Below are 20,194 nucleotides of genomic sequence, written 5' to 3' on the forward strand. Positions count from 1 at the left end.
TTGTTTTTTGAAGCAAGGTCTCACTGTGTGGCCCAGGCTAGCCTCAAACTCATGGCTATCCTGCTGATCCTGCTGTCTTGTCTTCTTTGTCTTTTTTTCTTTTTTAAAGATTTATTTTATTTATATGAGTACACTGTAGCTGTCTTCAGACACACCAGAAGAGGGCATCAAATCCCATTACAGATGGTGTTGAGCCACCATGTGGTTGCTGGGAATTGAACTCAGGACCCTTGGAAGGGCAGTCAGTGCTCTTAACCGCTGAGCCATCCCTCCCTCCGGCCCTGTCTTGGCTTCCCGAATGCTGAGATTACAGGCTACTAACTACTCTTGGCTCCTCCTCGTTGTTGTTGTTGTTGCTGATTTGAGACAGGGTCTCATTTAGTCCAGGTTGACCTTGACCTTGCTCTGTTGCCAAGGATGACCTTGAGCTCTGGACCCTGGTGTCTGAATCTTCAGAGTGCCAAGATTACAGGGATGGGGGCCGTGTGCATGTTAAGCAAGCACCTAGTCACTGAGATGCATGTCAGCTCCATTCCATCACATCCGTCTCTTGTGAACTGCCTGCTGTGGTGTTTTCTTGCTTTTTGTCTGTTCCCCCATCTGGGTTCCACAAGAGAAGGCATTCTTGCTGTGCTTATCTCTGTAAAACCCCACACCAAGAACAGGGTCCTATGGAAGGGATCATGAACCACTTGCTGAATGAATAAGAAGCAGACAGCCACAGCCACATTCTTTTGGATGCTTGTTTGCTTTTGAGACAAGGTCTCACTATGTTGTCCCGGCTGTCCTGGAACTATGTACCTTCGGCTAGCCCTGCACTCACAGAGGTCATCTTGCTTCTGCCTCCTGAGCTCTGGTAGTAAAGGCACCAGCAAGCCTGGCAAGTACTCATGTTTAGAAAGGTGCGTGTCAGTCAGTGTTGAAGATGACAAAGTTGTAATTTTGACTAACGGGAACACTATTAAGAAGCCAGAAGTCGGAAGGAAAGCATTGCTTTTGTTTAATTTTTAAATTAAATTTTTAATTTTTTTATGTGTGTGAATGTTTGCTTGCATGTATGTCTGTGTACCACATCTGTACAGTGATCTTGGAGGCCTGAAGAGGATGTGAGGTCCCTTGGGACTGAAGTTATAAATAGTTGTGAACTGCCCTCTGAGTGTTGGGAAGAGCAACCAGTGTCAACCTGTCAATCATTTCTCCAGCCTAAGGGCAACCATCGATAGATGCTTTATCTTCATCCGATGCCAGTTGTTTCTCCATATTATTTTTTCCCCAGTAAATAGTAACCATCTGCTGTGAGTTTTATCAAGTTCTCATGACCAAGTATAATGCCTATGATATACCAGCCTTTAGTATTTTATATAATTTCCTAACTATTTTATGTGGTATTTTTTTTGGATATAGAGCCTACCTAGACCTGGCTGATCTGGAACACCTTATGTAGCCCAGGTCAGCCTGAAACTTGATATGTAGACCAGGCTACCCTGCAACTTGCAACGGCCCGCCCATTTCTGCCTCCCAAGCATTGGGACAACTGGCATCCACCACCAGGGCTGTTTTGTTTGTTTACTTATTGTGCTGTAAATGGAACACAGGACCTCAGGCATGCTAGGCTAACCCTCTAAGACTGAACTATCCAAGGTCTTAGAAAAAGACTCCTGAACCTATCTCATTTAAAAAGATAACAGCGTTGACCCTCCCATAATCCTTCCAGAATGAGCTCTGGCCTGAGCAAACGGTGCACACCTGAGCAATGAGAAAAGGGAACCAGGGTCGTCGTCTCCCGGAGCGTCAGACGACCTTAGAAGGTATGAGAAGAAGGGGCGCCCAAGAGGCCATGCCTCTGAGGCGCTGCAGCTGGATTATAAAGCTCGGGCAGGGTGTGGGCGGGGCCAGACTGACGGGAGGGCGGGGCCTGTATTGTCCACCCCGCAGGGCATGCCGGGAACCCCGCCCCCAAGATGGCGTCTTACTGACAGTTGGCTGCGGAGCGGCAGAGGCGGATCCTGCTCGTCAGGGCGGCGGCAGCGGCGGGGCCGGGGTCTCCCGGGCCGGGGTTGGCGTGTAGAGGGGATGGCGGCGCGGAACGCCTAGGGCGGAGCCGCACGGGCGACGCGGGCGCGGCGGTCGGCCATGGGTTGCTGAGGCGGCGGCGTCTCCGCAGCGCCTTCTCTTAGCCATGGGCTCGTCGGCAGCCGCAGCGGCGGCGGCAGCGGCGGCGGCGGCGGACTCGGCGCAGTGGCTCTCGGTGAAGGAGGAGACCATCTTTCTGCACGACGGGCTTATCCGGGTCACCGACCTGGCCGAGCTGCCCAGCGAGATACTCGGCGCCCCGGAGGCCGCCGACACCGACCTGGAGGTGAGTGAGGCCCCGGCAGGCCGCCGCAGGTGTGTGCGACTCCGGAGAGCATCTTCCGGCCGCGGCCTGGAGCCCCGGCAGCCGCCGCCCGGCGGCTCCCCTCCCCCCACGCACCGGGAGTCTCTCGGCGGGCGCGCCCAGGTGCCTGCGCTCCGGAGACCTTTTGTATCTTGAACGGTTGCACGGGCTCTGCTTCTTTTCGGGGCCCCAGCCCCTGTGTTGATTTTGTGTGCGTGCGTGCGGTGTGCGCGCTTGTGTGGTGGGGAGACCGGAGTGACAGCTGCCAGGCTGCCTCCACCATAAGCAATTCTGCAACCTGTCTGTGCAGTGCCTCGGATTGACACCCGGGCCTTTGTCAGGCAAGCTCCGGGGTTTGTACAGCGAGTAAGGGATGCTACACTGAGGCCTAGGAAGGGTCAAGGGCGGCCGTGAGCGAGTATGAGTATGAGTGTGTGTGTGTGTATGTGTATGTGTGTGTGTGTGTATGCGCGCGCGGGTGCGCGCGCCTCGGGGTCTCTGAGAAGCCCATTCTAGGAGCGGTGGCAGGTGCATTAGCCAGTCTCAGCAGTTGTGGTTCCCCCACCCCCATCCACCCCAATTAAACCAAATGTGCATATGGTGGAAGGGAACTTTCCACCGACTGCGCTCGGTTTCGCATTTGCCTAGAGGTGGGAATGTTTGGCCGGCGTGTTTTCATCCAGACCAGGTGGATGTTGACCCTCCTTCCCCTCGGAGTGTGGTGAAATTCGTATTGTCGCATGGAGCGGGTCCCTGGGGTACACCTCAGACAGGAGGGCCTCCCGCACAGGGAATCTTTTGTTTTGCGGTTTTCTATAGACTCTGGCATTCAGCACCACCAACCGACATTTATAGAAATGGGGTAAAATCCCATTACCGTGTGCTTCTAGAAACAGCATAGATCTGATCGCGTTCAGCTAGACTTTGGGACGTGCTTGAGATGCGAATGCGGTCTGCTGTTTGTGTCTGGCTTTGAGGTTGCCTCAGAATTTCCGACTGTGAACTCTAAATTGGCATATTTTACAGTCTAGCCACGATAATATGGGAGTTGATAGGGAATCCCTAACGTGGAATCATAATACAATTATGTTTTATTCGGGCCTATTCTATAAAAAGCAAGGTGTGTCTGAGTTAACTGCAGGGCTCTGATAGTCTGATGGTGGACTCTATTTAATGGGCGCTGTTGTGGAAAGGTGGAAAGTGGATGGTGCTCTTTGTGCCCTAGAGACTAACCTAAATTTCTCGAGCTTTCGGATTAAAAGAGGTAGAATTATTTTTAAAAACCAAGTTATTCAGTTGACATTCCTAAAATGTTTACTATCTGTGTCCTGAGTGACACATACAGCTAAGGAAAGATTGTGGCCTAATAGATTAATTCTTCTCCAAAAGGAACTTGTGTAAGTGATACACATTGGTACTGGCAGTAAAAGAGCTGTTTTGTTTTTATTCTTTTCCAGTTACAGACTACAGTATCTAGAGAAGTAAGTAGTCTGCTATCCACACACTTATCTATTTAACAATAATTCTTGGCTGTATCCATTGTGTCAGATGCTGTCTTGTTAAATTCTCAAAGAACTCTAGAAGGTAAATCTTGTTACTTGTTGCAACAGTTGTATCCATTGTGCGGATGTAGCAGAGCAGAGCAAATGTGCAGTTTGCTCACGATCTTTATTTTTATTTTTTAATTTTTTGAGACAGGGTCTCACTGAATAATCTTGGCTGTCCTGGACCCCATGAAAACCAGGCTGGCCTGGAACTCCTAGAGATCTGCTTGTCTCTGTCTCCCAAGTGCTGGGATTAAAGGTGTGCACAACACACTCATCCTTAAATAGTTTTTTAATACTTAGAATTAATTTACGGGGATGCAGGGGATCTAAACTGGATCCCCTTAACCACCCATCTATCTTCTAGCCTTAAACTGAGACCCTCATGCTGCATAGCAAGCAATTCTTCCACAGAACCATTTTTCCTGACTCCAATTTGATTCCTCTGGCAACTGTTTCTTTTTCATGTTTCAGGAAGATTAGAGATTTGTCAGTGTTTTAAAAGGTATCTTTTGGGATATTAGCACTTCTATGAAGTACTGGCTCCCAGATCTCTCCAGTAGACTCTGAAGGAATAGCAGCTATTCTCATAGGGTCTATAATTATAGAATTCTTCCATTAATGATTTTAAATTATGAGGAATAAGACTGAAGCTCAGGTGAATAATTTATGAGGGACAACCACAGTGCATAAGATTGTGTAGTCACAGAATCTGAAAGCACAGAAGGTACATTGGAGATGATGCACCTTGAAGATATGAGTGTTTTCTTCATTTTAGAAAGGGATCAGGAGAGTTCTACTGTGGTGGGTGTACCACGTCAAGCTATGGCAAGTAAGCTGACCTGGGCCTTCTGCCTCTGGGTTCCAGTATTCCTCTTACTAACAGTGCTCTGCAAGGTTATATGTCAGTTAGAAAAAAAGACTTTAAAAAGATGAAAATTGACCTGAGCAGAGAGCATTGGGAGTAAATTTTTCTCCAGTAAATTATAGTCAGTTTTTTAAAGAGAAAAACCACATCCACCCAATAGTTCTCAAAAAATTAATGGAAAATAGTATCTTGTGGAGTTTAGAAGTAAGTGAAGTCTACTGTTTTGGGTACTGAGGGCATGGCAGTGGATGAAATGAAAGCTTTACACTCTAAAAAGCTTATATTTCAGCACGAAGATGTAGACTACAGTAAGTAACAAGTATCCTACATACACAGCCCCACAGTGTCCTTGGACGGGATCCAGGATCTGTTGGATACCAAAACCCACAGATGCTGAAGCTCTTGGATAAAATGGTATCATTTTAGCACGCAGACTTTGCACAGCTTCCTATACAAGTAATTCATTGCTATGTGTAGTACAAGGTAGGCAGGGCTGTATTGCTTAGGAGATAATGATGTATGTCTGTTCTATGTCTGGTCCCATTGCACACAAGCAGGCCAGGATGACTATCCACATAATGAACACTAGGGAGAGGAGCTTTGAAGTGCTGGGATGCTTACACATCACTTCATTTGTGTGGATTCTGTAGTGTAGGGCTTGCTACAAAGCAAATTTGAGTTTTGCTTTTAGAAATTCCTCCTCTTCCTCCTCCTCTTCCTCCTCTTCTTCTTTTCAGACAGGGGCTCAGTTTGTAGACATAGTTAGTGTTGAACTCACAGGAAATCCCCTGCCTCTGCCTGCCCAGTATAGGGTTAAAGGTATGAACTACCAGCCCATCAGTTTTCTGAATATTTCAATCCACATTTGGTTGAATGGAAAGATATGGAGCCCACTGAAGTGGAAGAACAACTTGTGTATGTGTGTGCATATGCCTGTGTATGTACATGTGTGTGCATGTGTGCTAGTACATGTGTGTGATGACAAGTGATAAGAACTGTGGAAAAGGTGAGGAGATGGGAGTCTATTTCATATCCAGGGCAGGCAGGCTTTTGAGCAGAGACTTGAAGGAGGTGAGATTATTCCTTATGGCTGTGGGGCAAAGGACATTCTATACAGAGAGGAAGGACATCAGGAGCCAAGGGGCTGAGAGGAAACTATCCTTAGCTTGTTGGGAGCTCTGAGCCCTTATTCAGAAAGCAGACGGGAAAAGAAGAGCGACAGAAGTCAGGGGGATGTTGATGAAGTAAGGGCTTTGAGTTGAGTCTCAGTGAATTAGGAATGCAGAGTGAAACATATTCTTTTTGTTTGTTTGTTTGTTTGTTTCGAGACAGGATTTCTCTGTGTAGCCCTGGCTGTCCTGGAACTCACTCTGTAGACCAGGCTGGCCTCAAACTCAGAAATCCGCCTGCCTCTGCCTCCCAAGTGCTGGGATTAAAGGCGTGCGCCACCACCGCCCAGCCATATTCTTTTTATATTAATTTTAAAATTAGTAAACATGCTAATAGATGTCATTATGATATTTCATACATACGTGTCTTGCTTATTTTGCCCCTCCCCTTTTCTTTGTCCTTTGAAATAACAAGAGCTCTTAACCACTGAGAATTCTTCCCACAAAGATTTCATTTTTTTTTTTTTTTTTTTAGATTTATTTATTTCATTTATATGAGTACACTGTAGCTGTCTTCAGACACACTAGAAGAGGGCATCGGATCCCATTACAGATGGTTGTGAGCCACCATGTGGTTGCTGGGAATTGATGAACTCAAGACCTCTAGAAGAACAAGAAGCCAGTGCTCTTAACCTCTGAGCCATCTCTCCAGCCCTACAAATGAAAGTTCAAGTAAATTTTGTGACTGCCTCAAACTGGAAACATTCCAGATGTCCAACAGGTGAAGAGATAAACAAGTGTGGAAAATCCATACAGTAGAATAAAAGCAATACAGAGTTACGCTCTGTTGATAGAGCGTGGGTAAACCCGTCAGCGTACACTGTAAGATTCCATTGATATGAAATTCTAGAGAATACAAGCTAGTCTGTGCTGAGTGCCTAAAGAGAAAGCCTGCTGGGAGGAGGGAGGGAGGGAGGGAGGGAGGGAGGGAGGTTGGTTGGTTGGTTGTAACGGAGTGAGAGGTTCTGAGGTGATGGGTGTCTCAGTTGTTTGCTTGTGGTATCGTTTCATGTTCATATGTGTATGTGTCAGAACAACTCAGATCCTACGGCTTAAATATGTGCAGTTTATTGTACGCCAGTTATATTTCAACAAGCAACATAATCTCTGCATGCCCACAGTGTGTTCTGGGTACTGTTTAGGGAGTGGAAGGCAGCAAGGGTTTGTATGTTGTTTGTTTTGTTGTTTAAGAGAAGAACATTTGGGTTTGGAGCTGCGCAGTTGAAGCAGCCAAGGCTTTGTGTGCTGTGACATGCACCCAGAACCTTTGGGATGAGGTTCAGGCTTCGGTTGGTTTGTTCTGGAATGCTTTGAAAAAGGACAGAACTGAGCTTCTAGAATTCCAGATTCTAGAATGGAGGAGAGTGATAATGAATGAGTAAACTGTCCCTGTTCACCAGTAGTTTCTTACTGGCATGCAGCCACCAGGTTCTGACCGATGGAGGTCACTGTGTTCTGAGTCAGGGAAAGGCTCAGCAAGCCAGAGTACGGAGTAAGGATGAAGACATGAGGACTGTGGGGCCAGTATGGCCAACAGTTGAAAGTCACTTGTTGTTTGGAGACTGGGCTGTATATAGATTGCCCTGCTGGCCTTGAACAGGTAGCTGAGGATAACCTTGGACTCCTGGTCTTCTTGCCTCTCCAGAGTGCTGGCTTGGTATAACTTCTTTCAAGATTGTCAACATTTTTTTTTAAACTTATTTTATGTATATGAGTACACTGTAGTACACCGGAAGAGGGCATGTGTGTCTTACACCATTACAGATGGTTGTAAGCCACTATGTGGTTGCTGGGAATTGAACTCAGGACCTCTGGAAGAGCAGTTAGTACTCTTAACCGCTGAGCCATCTCTCTGGCTCCCACATTGTCAACACTTTTACCACCACTAGAACAACAGCACATTGTACTTCATGCCAGGCTTTTGTGAGATCTTCATGACTGTTATCTAATTTAATCCCTGCAAAAGCCTTCTGACGTTGGCCATTGTTATCTACCCCATCCTCAGTGCAGAAACTATAGCATAGACAAAATTAGGTGACTTGATAGAGAGCATAGTGGCAAAGCTGAGGCTGACGTCTGTCTGGTTCTGTCCTAGGGTTCACGTTAACAATGAGTCATCATTTTAGAAGTGGCTAGGGATGTAGCTCAGTTGGTAGAGCGGTTGCTGCACGTGCACAAAGCCCTGGGTTTTGTCCCTAGTGCTGCATTAACTAGAGTGGTGGCACTCCTCTTTAATCCTAGCATTCAGGAAGTAGAGACAGGAGGTCAGATGTTTAAGGTCATTCTTGCTTGAGCATCAGGCTTAAAGCTAGTCTGGGTTACAGGAGACTATCCCCCAAACAAACAAACAAATACTGGTAAATACTGGTCAGGTGCATGACTACAACCCTTGCACTTAGGAGACTGAGGCAAGAGTATTGCTGTAAGTCGGAGGCCTGCCTGGCTACATAATAAGACGAGCTGGGCATGGTGGTGTATGCTTAGAATCCCAGCAGCTGGGCAGATCGGGCAGGATTGCCATGAGTTAACTATAGAGCCCAGACCTTATCTCAACACTCCCTGAGCCACCACAACAAAGCAATGTATATTAATTATTAGATTATTATTATTATTTTATTTTGGTAAAGTTCTATGTTGCTGTTTCTGGAAAGTTCTTTTATGCATATCAGTCAACTGGTCACTGAGCATCAAATATCTACAGATTTTTTAAAGAAATAATCTGCTTTATTTTATGTGTATTGGTGTGAGGGTGTCAGATCCTTTGGAACTGGAGTAAAAGACAGTTGTGAGCCACCATGTGGTTACTGGGAATTGAACCTGGGTCCTTTGGAAGAGCAGACAGTGTTCTTAATCACTGAACCATCTCTCCAGTCCCCAGATTTCTTTTCCTAGCAGCAGAGATAGGTTTCATTTAGTTTGAGTGGCAGAGATAAATTTTTCTTTAGTTTTTTAGAGATCCCTGCAGTGTTCTTGCCTCACAATGTACTGGCAGTGTGGTGAGGTGCGAGACAATGCTTGGTCTCCACTTCAGTCTTTCTCCTTTTTTGTATATGCTTAAAGCCTTTCTGAGTAAAGCAGCTTTGGTTAGTATCTGTCTTGTTGGCATCCATATCGCGTGTCATAAAACACTCCCTGTTGGCCAGGGTAGGGTGGGTGTCCTTTGCCTGTCAGGGTGCCTGTGGGGTCAGTTGTGTAAGGACTGTCAAGTCCCCAAAGCATCCTGCTTTCTCTTCCTTCCCTGCCTGCCTCCAGCTGTCTTGACAACAGTGTGTGTGGGGTGCATACAGGAGTGTATGAGCCCTCTTTACAAGACGTTCAGTCAGTAGTTCCTGGTGACAGGAAACAACAGCAAGCAACTGACTGTGGGATGAGCACAGTTATTTCAGAAGGAGAGGAGGCTGCAGGAACTGTGGAACTGCTACTTTTTTTTTTTTTTTTTTAATGGAGTTGAACTAGTTATCAAAGAAGACTACATTAGGATTTGCATTCAAACACTGAAACATTTAATAGAATGACTTTATCCTCACCTGCTTCTCTGCAAGTCATCAAGGGCCTGCAAGGTGGAAAGGTAGAACTTTGGAGGAAACCTTTTCAGGATGAAATAAATAAAGAAAAGTTTCTTTTTTTTCCTCAGGGATTTTTAATCTGAATAGAATTGAGGGAATCTGTGAATTTAGTGAGGAAGTTTCACATAGTTTGAGCTGAGGCACACCATTTTCTTTAGTCATGAGTCAAGTGGACCAAGAGCAGTATTGGCGGGAGCCATAGGAGCTGTGGCTTTGTAAAGTTGAAGTTCCAGGTGCTGTCTGTTACCCATGGCTCCTGTGTCTGGCTGGCAATGCCGTTTATGCTTGCTGGTGCTTAGGAAGATTGTATGTTCTGTTAGGGTTTGTTCAGTGTGCTGATAACCATGGGGCCTATGTCATATCACCACCATGGGGCTCTTGCTTTTTTGACTGTTTCTGGAACCTGTATTTCACTATACTATAATAGGCTTCTTATAAACCCATGTTTGATTTTGCCTTTTTTTCCCTTTTTCTCAGTGCTGAGGATAAACTCAGAGCCTCGAGCTCTATCCAAGGTGACCCTTGTCCTTAACCCCGGAAGTTATCTTTTGACTTATTCAAAACTGTTACCTTGGCAAGGCCCATAGACATCTCAGCTAGAAATGAGTAAGAACAGACTCCTGTGAAGATCACCAGGTGTGCAATTGTTTGGTGTACAAATGACCACATATCTGGAAACCTCTGCATAGTTTCTGTGGTAGGAAATGTTACTTTTCTGTAAACTTTCTATGACCTGGTGATCTTGGGCAGGCCTGGTTTTCTTGGATGATCTGACTTCCTCCCATGTGCAAAACATTGTACCATTAGTAAGGAAGCTGGTTTTGTCTGTTTCTTTTGTCCTTTTGAGTTAGGCTATGAGATACAGCTCAGATTGGTCTGGAATTTGCCATTCTTCCATCTCAGTTGGCAGGTATGTCTCACCCAACCCCTGCTAACAAAGCTATTATTTTTTTTTAAAGATTTATTTTTATTTTATGTTAAGGTTGCTTTGCCTGCATGTATGGCTGTGCACCATGTGTGTGCCTAGTGTCCTTGGAGGCACCAAGAGGGTGTAGGTGTCCTCTGGGGCTGGAGAGGTGGCTGCAGCAATCCTGCTGCTGCTGGGATTCACACCCTGGGCCTCTGCAAGAACAGCCAGTGCTCTTAACTGCTGAGGTAGCTGCCTGGCCCAGGAAGCAATTTTTAAAGAAAATAAACAGTTTATTAAAAAAAAAAAAAAACAAAAAACCTATCTCCCCCAGCCTTGCCCCTACCCCTTTGGCTTACTGAGACAGGCCCAGGCTGGCCTCTGACTTACTAGGTGGCAGAGGCTGGTCTTGAGCTCTTGCACTGCTTGCCTCTGCTTCCCAAGTACTTGGGTTGCATACTAGAGCCACAGTGTCATTGTCATCTAAGGAGGACCCTTCCCAACAGTGTCCTTAGGGAGCAGTTGCCACAGTGTTTTTAAGTTTTAAGTGTGTTAAAAGTGTTTTCACCCCACTTTTACCTCTGTAGAATGCAATTGTGTTTTCTTCATTCTTCAAAGTGGGCTTTCAGACGTGCATGGTCAAGGTTCTTTACTCAGACCCTTTCAGGAGTTCTGCAGGCCTGTTGTCACTGCTGTCCGCTGGTAAGCACTAGAAATGTGGCCAGTTCTCTATCCTACCCCACCCCAACTATGTTTTCTGTTGTAAACTAAAGTCCAACATACACTATCACCTTTATGGCTGGGCATATAGTACAGTTAGTTTGTTGATACAAGGTGTCACTGTGTAGCCCTGGCTTTCCTAAAATTCCCTAAGTAGGCCAGTCTGGCCTTAAATTTGTAGTGATCCTTCTGCCTTGGCCTCCCTACTGCTGGGACCACAGGTGTGCGCCACTATGCTCTGTTGTTGCTACATAACTCCAAGTTATCTCTAAGTCCTTGTATTTGGTGCCCACACCTTCCCTTTCTGCTTCTGGAGCTAAGTGATAAGTCCATGTCTGGCACAGCACTGGCATCTTTACGTGCAGCCCAGAAAATGCTCTGTTGCATTTGATGCTTTGGGCAGTGCCGGCATCTTCATGTGCAGCCCATCAAATGCTCTGCTGCGTTAGATGCTTTGAGCGTCATTTGGAGTAGGGGTGCTCCTTTCCCCCTTCATAGTTCCCAGGACCTTGCTCATTCCAGGTAGATGTTGTACCACTGAGTTGCTCTCTCAGCCCTGCCTGTCATTTTTTGGAGTGCACAGTAAAGTGGAGCTGCAGACTGTCATGCCTGGGCATTTAGAAGATGATAATATCCCAAGTCAGTGGCAATCTGGAACTTGAGACTGAAGGAGTCTTCAGGGCTTGTGTAGACACGGAGGGAGCCAGGTGAGGATATCGAGTACATACATATCTAGGTGACTTCCTGCCGAGCACTGCCTCTTATCAGAACTTGTATTCCTTTTTTTATTTTTTTATTTTTTGGTTTTTCGAGACAGGGCTTCTCTGTTAGCCTTGGCTGTCCTGGAACTCACTCTGTAGACCAGGCTGGCCTCGAACTCAGAAATCCGCCTGCCTCTGCCTCCCAAGTGCTGGGATTAAAGGCATGTGCCACCACTGCCCGGCAGAACTTGTAATCCTTGGGGCTGGGCATGTAGCTCATTTGGTAGGATGCTTGCCTACCATGCTTGATGTCCTGGGTTCCAGCCCCACTTAAAACTGGATCTACTGGATATGTTTTACCTGTGATTTGAGTACTTGGGAGGTGGAAGCAGGAGGATAAGACCTTCAGCATCATCCCTGGCTACAAAGTAAGTCTGAAGAAGCCTACCTGGTCAGGAACAAAAAAAACTAAAGACTTCCACTTCTTGTTTATGAAATATTGTCCTGTAAATGATAAGGTTATAAATGAAATAAGTGAATGAAGTTCACGAGGCAACTCACCCAGAATAGCAACTAGCATATGACGTTTAATAATAACACCATATGTGGGATGTGAGCTTTGATATTGAAACACCCATTGTAATTCTAGTACTGGATCCTTCAGGGTTTTCTTGGCATGGTGCATTTTAAAGTCCTGCAATAACGAAGATGAATAGATATGGATGGAGTTAAATAAGTATACACTGCTTGGCTTTGTCTTCAATAAAAATAATATTGTTTACTATTTTTAATATAAACACATGAGACAAAGAATAATTTATTTCTACAGGCTGAACTTCAGGAATTTTTACCCATTTTACCATGAGATCTCTCATATAGTCTAATATTTTCTTTTCTTTCCATTGTCTTATTTTTTTCTGTGTTGGTAAATCAGGTCATGCAAGATACTTAATTATTGAGAATTGCTTTTCAGGGGAACATCATTCTTGGGATGATGCTTCAAACATAAAAATTTCAGTGTATTAATTCTTTGATGATAGGAAATGTTTAAATGTTAAAAGTTCTTCCATGTGTTGATACATTCACTGTGTTGTCTACAGGTGCCGAGGGGATGCTACTATGGCCTCTTGGTCATCTTCATCGTTATCTAAAATAGAAGCCAAGGTGCAGCACATTCTTCCCCCTCCCCACATCTTTTTAGGCAGGGTCTCATTATGTAGCCCAGGCTGGCTCAAACCTCTGCTGTGTAGTAGAAGCTATCCTTGAGTTGCTGACTCTCCTGCAACACCTTCCCAAGTGCTGGGACCACAGGCATGAGCCACCATGACTAGTTTACATGGAACTGGGAATCAGCACCTAGGCTTCTGTGTGCTCGGCAAGGACTGTACTGACTGAACTGTCCTTTAGCCCAACTCTGCTACTGTTCAAACACAAATAACTCCTTAATTTTTTTTCCATTTGATGTCCAGAGGGCTTAGTCGGTAAAGGTGCTTGTTATACAAGTCTGAAGACATGAAAATGATCCCTGGAACCCATGTAAAGGTGGAAGGAGAGAACCAACTCCATAGACTTGTCCTCTTCTGACTAGGTGTACAATGGCACACACCCATGTACACACACAGATCAATGATAAATAATATACACATTGACCTTTATGTAGAAGAGAAGTGTACACACAATGGGCTAGAGAGATGACACAGTGATTAAGAACATGTACTGTTCTTGCAGAGGACCCAAATTCTGTTATCAGTACCCACGTGGAGTGGCTAACAACTGACGGTAACTCCAGCTCCAGGGCTTCATCACTCCTGTGGTCTCTAAGTGTACCCTTATACTTATGCATACACCCATGCACAGACATACACATACACACCTAATTAAAAATAAAGTAAGTTGTTCTGGCTTTTCTTTCCTTTTGACAAACGCTAGGGTCATCTGGGAAGAGGAACCTCAATTGAGAAAATACCTTGCCTGTAGGCAAGTCTATAGGGCATTTCTTGATTAATGATTGATGTGTGAGGGACTAGCTCATTGTGTGAATGCGTCATCTCTGGGCAGGTGGTTCTGGGTTGTATAAGAAAGCAACCTGGGGACTGGAGAGATGGCTCAGCGGTTAAGAGCACTGACTTCTTTCAGAGGTCCTGAGTTCATTTCCCAGCAACCACATGGTGGCTTACAACCATCTATAATGGGATATGATACACTCTGCAGTGTACTCATATACACAAAATGAACAAATCTTTTTTTTAAAAAAAGAGCAAGCTGCCGGCGGTGGTGGCGCACGCCTTTAATACCAGCACTTGGGAGGCAGAGGCAGGCGGATTTCTGAGTTCGAGGCCAGCCTGGTCTACAGAGTGAGTTCCAGGACAGCCAGGACTACACAGAGAAACTCTGTCTCGAAAAAAAAAAAAAAAAAAAAGAAAAAAAAAAAAGAGCAAGCTGAGTAGTAGGAGGTTGAAGAGCACTGACTGCTCTTCCAGAGGACCTGGGTTTGATTCCTAGCACCCACATGGCAGTTACAACCATTTGTAACCTTTGATATAGGAAATTCAATATTACCTTCTGCCTTTTACAAACACCAGGCATTCATATGCATAGACATGTATACAGGCAAAACATTCATACACATAGAAACAAGAAAAAGAAGAAAGAAAGAAAAAAAGGAAGAAAGGAGGGAGAGAGGAGATGCAGGGTGAGCAAGCTGAGCAAGAAGAATGCATCAGATCCCATTACCGATGGTTGTGAGCCACCATGTAGGTGCTAGGAATTGAACTCAGCACCTCTGGAAGAGCAGCCAGTGCTCTTAACCGCTGAGCCATCTCTCCAGCCCATGACAGGACTTGCATGTTACTTTCCTGAGTAAGAGGGGAAAAGATTTAGTGAGAGTCACTGGGGCTTTTGTCAGTTCCCAGTCAGTCAGTGTTTGGAAAGCTGGCAGCTACAGTATGAGATGGCTGTGGTACAGCTGAGGCAGTGTCCTATCAGGTGTGATGCCCCTTTTAGTTCTAGCAGCCCTTTGATATTCTTTGGGACTGAAGTGGTCCTGTCCTTGTACTTTAGTCAAACCAAATTGTAGGTGAGTTTATCTCAGACAATAAATATAAATTGTGGTGGCTGTTAACAGACAGTGGTGCTGGACAGTTGGAGGGATTGACTTTATTCTTTATTCATCTCCATCACACAGGGTGGAGATGTCAGTGGCTGAGCCAGGTAGCTTTATATAACCAGCTCCTCCAGACTTTCTGTTTGTAATCTAGGAGTTAGGGGTATGGTGCCTTTTGTTTACTATGTTACATCTTAATTAATTAAAAAAAAAAATTGCGGGGATGTGTCTCGGGTTAGTAGAATGCTTGGTATGCATGAGGCCCTGGGTTCAGTCACCAGCTCCATATAAACTGAGTGTGGTGGACCAAACCAGTAATCCCATCACGTGGGAAGGTGAGGACCAGGGGCTCAAGATGACCCTTGACTATGTATAATGTTGGAGGTCAGACTGGGTCACATATGACATTGTCTCAAAACAGCAACAAAAAAATATGTGGATGTTAAGAAACCTGAAAGAGGGCTGGAGAAGTGGCTCAGTGGTTGAGAGCACCAACTGCTCTTCCAGAGGTCCTGAGTTCAATTCCCAGCAACCACATGGTGGCTCACAACCATCTGTGATGGGGTCTGGTGCCCTCTTCTGGTATGTCTGAAGAGAGCAATGGTGGTGTACTCATATGCATAAAGTAAATAAATCTTAAAAAAAAAAAAAGAAACCTGAAAGAATTACATTTTTAGTTGGTAATGCCAGCACCCATATATATGTAGTAGCATTCGAATGTGACCAGATAAATCTGCCCATGTAGTAGAATGGAATAGCACATTTCTTAAGAAGCTATTGGGGGCTGGGCCATGAGGGTATACGTCTTTAATCTCAGCACTCAGGAAGCAGAGACAGGGGGATCTCTGTGAGTTCAAGGCCAGCCTGGTCTATAGAGTGAGTTTCAGGACAGACAGAGATACACAGAGAAACCCTGCCTCTAAAAAACAAAACAAAACAGAACAAAAACAAGTCATTAGGCTAACTTTTTTTGTTTAATTAAACATGGACAAACATTTGATCTCTGTGCCCACTATTCATCTTTTTATTTGAACAAAATTTAATTACACAGTGCCAAATTTCTTCTTTCTTTCCTTCTTCCCTCCTTCCCGCCTTCCTTTCCTTTCCTTCTTTCCTCCCTCCCTCCCTTCCTTCCTCCCTCCCTCCCTCCCTCCCTCCCTCCCTTCCTTCCTTTTTCTCAGAGACAGAATTTCTTTGTATAGCCTTGGCTGTTCTAGCACTACCTCTGTAGACCAGGCTGGCCTCGAACTCACAGAGATCTGCTTGCCTCCGCCTTCCCGGTGCTGAGATTAAAGTTGTGTGCTGCCACTGCCTGACTTTCTTCCATTTTTGATTTATTTTTATTTTAAGTGTATGTGTGTTTGTCTGTTTATGAGTATATATGCATGTGAATGCTGATACTCATGGAGGCCGAAAACTCCTCTAGAGCTTGAGGTGGTTATAAGCTGGCCACTGGTTGAAAGAACCAAGTCCAGGTCCTCTGCAAGAACAGCCAGTGCTCTAAACCGTTAAGCTATTTCTTCAGCCCCAGCTCCAGTGTCTTAATGTGCATGCTATTTGTGGTTGAACTAGAATGTGAAACTACCAGCATAGATTATTGTTGAGAATATAATTTTGTAGTAGGGCCCAGCATGTTTTGTGATCTGAGGTGTGGCTCTCCTACTCCCAGGGGCTTTCTTTGGAGCATGCCTTGGTGTTTCCTCTTGTGATCTCTCTAGGAGCCCAGTGTAAAAAACCCCACATCTGTTATTATTGTTGAGCACATATTCTTTTCTGTCAAAATGCTGGCCAGAATCACCCTTCACAGTTAAAAAGGCGCTTTTTTGAAATATCATTAGCAAGCCTGTAGAGCCTAGGAGCTAGGACACGAGGGCTCTTTAGCCTCAGTTCCCAAGTTAGAGCTTAGAAGTTACTTGAGTGTGTGTACATACACACATACATTTATAGGTGCATACATACATTTAACTATCGTGAGTTTGTTTGTGTGCCTATGCATATGCACAAGCATATACTCGGAGGTAGTGGATAACCTACAAGAATCTGTCTTTTGTTCTACTGTGTGGGTTTCAGGAATGGAACCCAGGAGGTTAGGCTTGGCTGCAACCCCCCCTCCCCCCATCTCCATCCCCTCCAAGTTGCTTCTGTATTGTGTTTTGTTTTGGTATGTGAAAGGATCTTGTTGTATTATCTTAAAATAATCCAACAAGGAGGGAACATGTCTTGAAAAATGTGTAAATAAATAAATAAATAAAACGAAAAATGTGAAAGACATATTAACATCTGCTGTTTTTTTCTATTAAAGATTTATTTATTTATTTTTATGTCTATGAGTGTTTTGCCTGCATGTATGTATGTATGTATGTATGTATGTATGTAATCAAGTGTGAGATCCCTTGGCACTGGAGTTACACATGTTTTGAGCCTCTCCGTGGGTGCTGGGAATCAAGCCTGGGTCCTCTGGTAAAGTAGCCAGTGCTGTGAGGCTATTTTTTCAGTGCTGTCATATGCTCATGAGATGATGAATATGAATTAGCCCCAGGAGTGGGGCTAATATCATATTGTACAACTTAGGGAAGGGTGTACATTTGTGCAAATATCCATTAGCTGGGAAAGGAACCTAGGAAGGGTCACTTGACTCTACTTGCTCCTGAGAGTAGAAGGTTGTATGCACATTCAGGAACTTGTTGAGTTTCTCCTCCTAAGTGCACATAAGCAGTTGTCTACTCTTGTTGTTGCTAGGTAGATGTACCGACATCTTTAGCAATGGAAGCTTGTGTCCATCAGCAGAGTATCCCAGGAATGTTATGATATCTCATGCACTGTTTAATAGTACAGACATAGTAAGCTAATTAACACTGTTCAGTTTTACCCCTTGCCCTTCCTACCAATTGGCTGATTGACTGAGACAGGATCTGATGGTAGCCCAGGCTGACCTCAACTTCACTATTTAGCTGAGGATGACTTTGAACTTGTAATGCTTCTTTCTCTACCTCCCAAGTACTGGGAGTAAAGGTATGCACCACCATTGCCCCATTTTGTGTGGTGTTGGGGCTCTAACCCAGGACCCTGGGGCAAGTACTCTACCACTCAGCCACCTACCCCAACACACCCTTTTCTGTTTATTAGAGCATGAAATCCACTTGTATCTATCCAGACACTAGCAGTGGTTAATAGACAGATCTAGAGTTTTGTGAAATGGTTTTTGGTGTATCTGCTTAAGTAGTAGTCTTCTGAGCCGCTCATTTTTTACTATTAAAGCTTATTTAAATTGTTTAGCTAGAAAGCTCTCCATGCTGTGGTGAGTCATGTTGTGGAGACAGCAAGAGGAAGCCATCTGTGCCCTTTTCCTTATCTGTGACCCAGCAGGCAGCAGACACCAGCCTTCCTACGCCCTACACGTTTGGAGACCCTGATAGTGCCCAGCCACTTCTGCCCCGTTACTAGCCCTGGAGCCCTCTCCCTTCCCACCTCAGGAGCTTCCTTCACGCAGTGAGCTAGTTATTTTAGAAACAGGAGATTCGGATTCTTTCTGAAACTGATAAGGCAAGTTGGAAAGGGCAGCAAGGACTGGCCATCTGATGCTCCTACGTAGACAGCTAGGTGTCTGCCTCAGGTTTACTATCAGACTCATTGCTTTAACTGCAAGACTGATATTTTCCTTTACTCTGACTTGAGAGATGCTTGCGCAAATGAGGAGACGATAGTGTCAGCCCAGTGAAGTGGGTTCCGTCCTTTGATAGGATTCCTGTTTTAAGGTGAGGCCTGCCGGCTCTCAAAAGATTAGACGTTCATACTGGAGACCACCCTGGCCTATGTGAGTGAGACCTGTCTCAAATGAAAACCAAACTCTTGTAGTTTACATATCAAAGAAAATACTATAAACTGTAGACCAGAAAACAAGGTATTGAGTGACCCCCCTGACTGCACATTCTAAAGGGAGGCGATGACTTCTTGTCGTCTCTACTCTCCTGGGTTTCTAGCATGAAAGCACTCTTCCTTATTCACCAAACTAGTGGTGTTAACCAGAATTGACCAGCCTCTTACTAAGAGACCTAACGATCTGGGGACAAAGGGCAGTCTGCTGTACAGATCATGGGGACCAGTGTCAAGGTCAGAGCAGCCTGGGTGTACACAATGGGCATTGGGAGTGTGTCCTGATGGAGCTAACTTAGGATTTAGAATTTTTTATCAGATTAGTTTTTCTTGTGATGAAATAGTGTTACTCACTTAAGGACCCTGTTCAGGTCTTAGATTGTTTGAGGACTTAAAGAACAAATTAATCTAAGAATGCTAGTGTATAAAACTTATAAGGACATAATAGATCTCATGTAGTTCTTGTTTCACTCCATGGGCTCCTGGGCAGCATTAGCACACTGAGAAAGAAAACCAAAATAGATGCCTGGAACCTGGCAGAAGCCGATCCCCAAGTTTGCATTAGACCCATGTAGATGTCAAGAGAGTGCGACAGCCGTGCTGTAAGACTCAGCAAAGCCAAAGCCGGAGGAACCACATGAAGTAACATTTTCTCTAATTGTCTGTCTGTCTGTTTGTTTGTTATTTACTGTGTGTGTGTGTGTGTGTGTGTGTACAACTTTCATGGATCAATTTTCTTCTGCCATGTAGGTCCTGGGGTTAAGATTTAGATCATCAGACCTGGCTGGCACCGAGTGCCTTTACCCACCAAGCCTTCTCACTGACCCTGAAGTAGTGTTCTTTTAGTAGCAATTCTGCAGACATTCTTACTGGCTTCATTGTTTGGGTGTACTATAAAGATATCGTGTTATTTTAGGCTTTTAATTTTTTTTCTTGTTTTGTGACAAGGTTTCTGGGCCTGGCCTTGAACTCAGAGACCAATTTCCCTCTGCCTCCCAGTGCTGGGCTTAATGGTGTGCACGTTTTGAATTTTAAGAAGACATTTTATACAAAATTATATTCTTACTACCAGTAACCTTTCCAAAAAATATAGTAAGCTTTAGAAATATAAAATTGTTGAAGGTATTTCCAATCTTCCCTATTTTATTTCTGGAATTAAGCAGAAAGTAATACATTCAGTGTTCTCCTTCGCCATCAGCTCTTGCCAGAAATAAAGTCCTCCCACACATGCTCACCTGTTTTCACTCCACAACATCCAGGCACTATTTCTAGGAAAAGGTTGAAATGAGGAATAATGTATTTCCTGCTGTCCGCCATATTTGTACCGTCACAGTGACACTTGGGCCAATTTCTGTTGCCATCTGTT

General features: G+C 44.7%; 1 protein-coding gene across 7 annotated transcripts in view; it reads left to right on the forward strand.

The window, feature by feature from the left end:
- Positions 1-1,952: 1,952 nt before the first annotated feature.
- Hectd4 (HECT domain E3 ubiquitin protein ligase 4) overlaps positions 1,953-20,194 on the forward strand; it is a 147,733-nt gene continuing 129,491 nt past the window's right edge. For all 7 annotated transcript variants that reach the window (XM_076922679.1, XM_076922681.1, XM_076922683.1 and 4 more), the window contains exon 1: positions 1,953-2,359. In XM_076922679.1, coding sequence (XP_076778794.1) covers positions 2,180-2,359 — 180 coding nt within the window. In that variant the 5' untranslated portion in view covers positions 1,953-2,179. The remainder of the gene's footprint in view (positions 2,360-20,194) is intronic.

Source organism: Arvicanthis niloticus, chromosome 24 (assembly GCF_011762505.2).
Source record: "Arvicanthis niloticus isolate mArvNil1 chromosome 24, mArvNil1.pat.X, whole genome shotgun sequence".
In the NCBI taxonomy this organism is placed as follows: Eukaryota; Metazoa; Chordata; class Mammalia; order Rodentia; family Muridae; genus Arvicanthis; species Arvicanthis niloticus.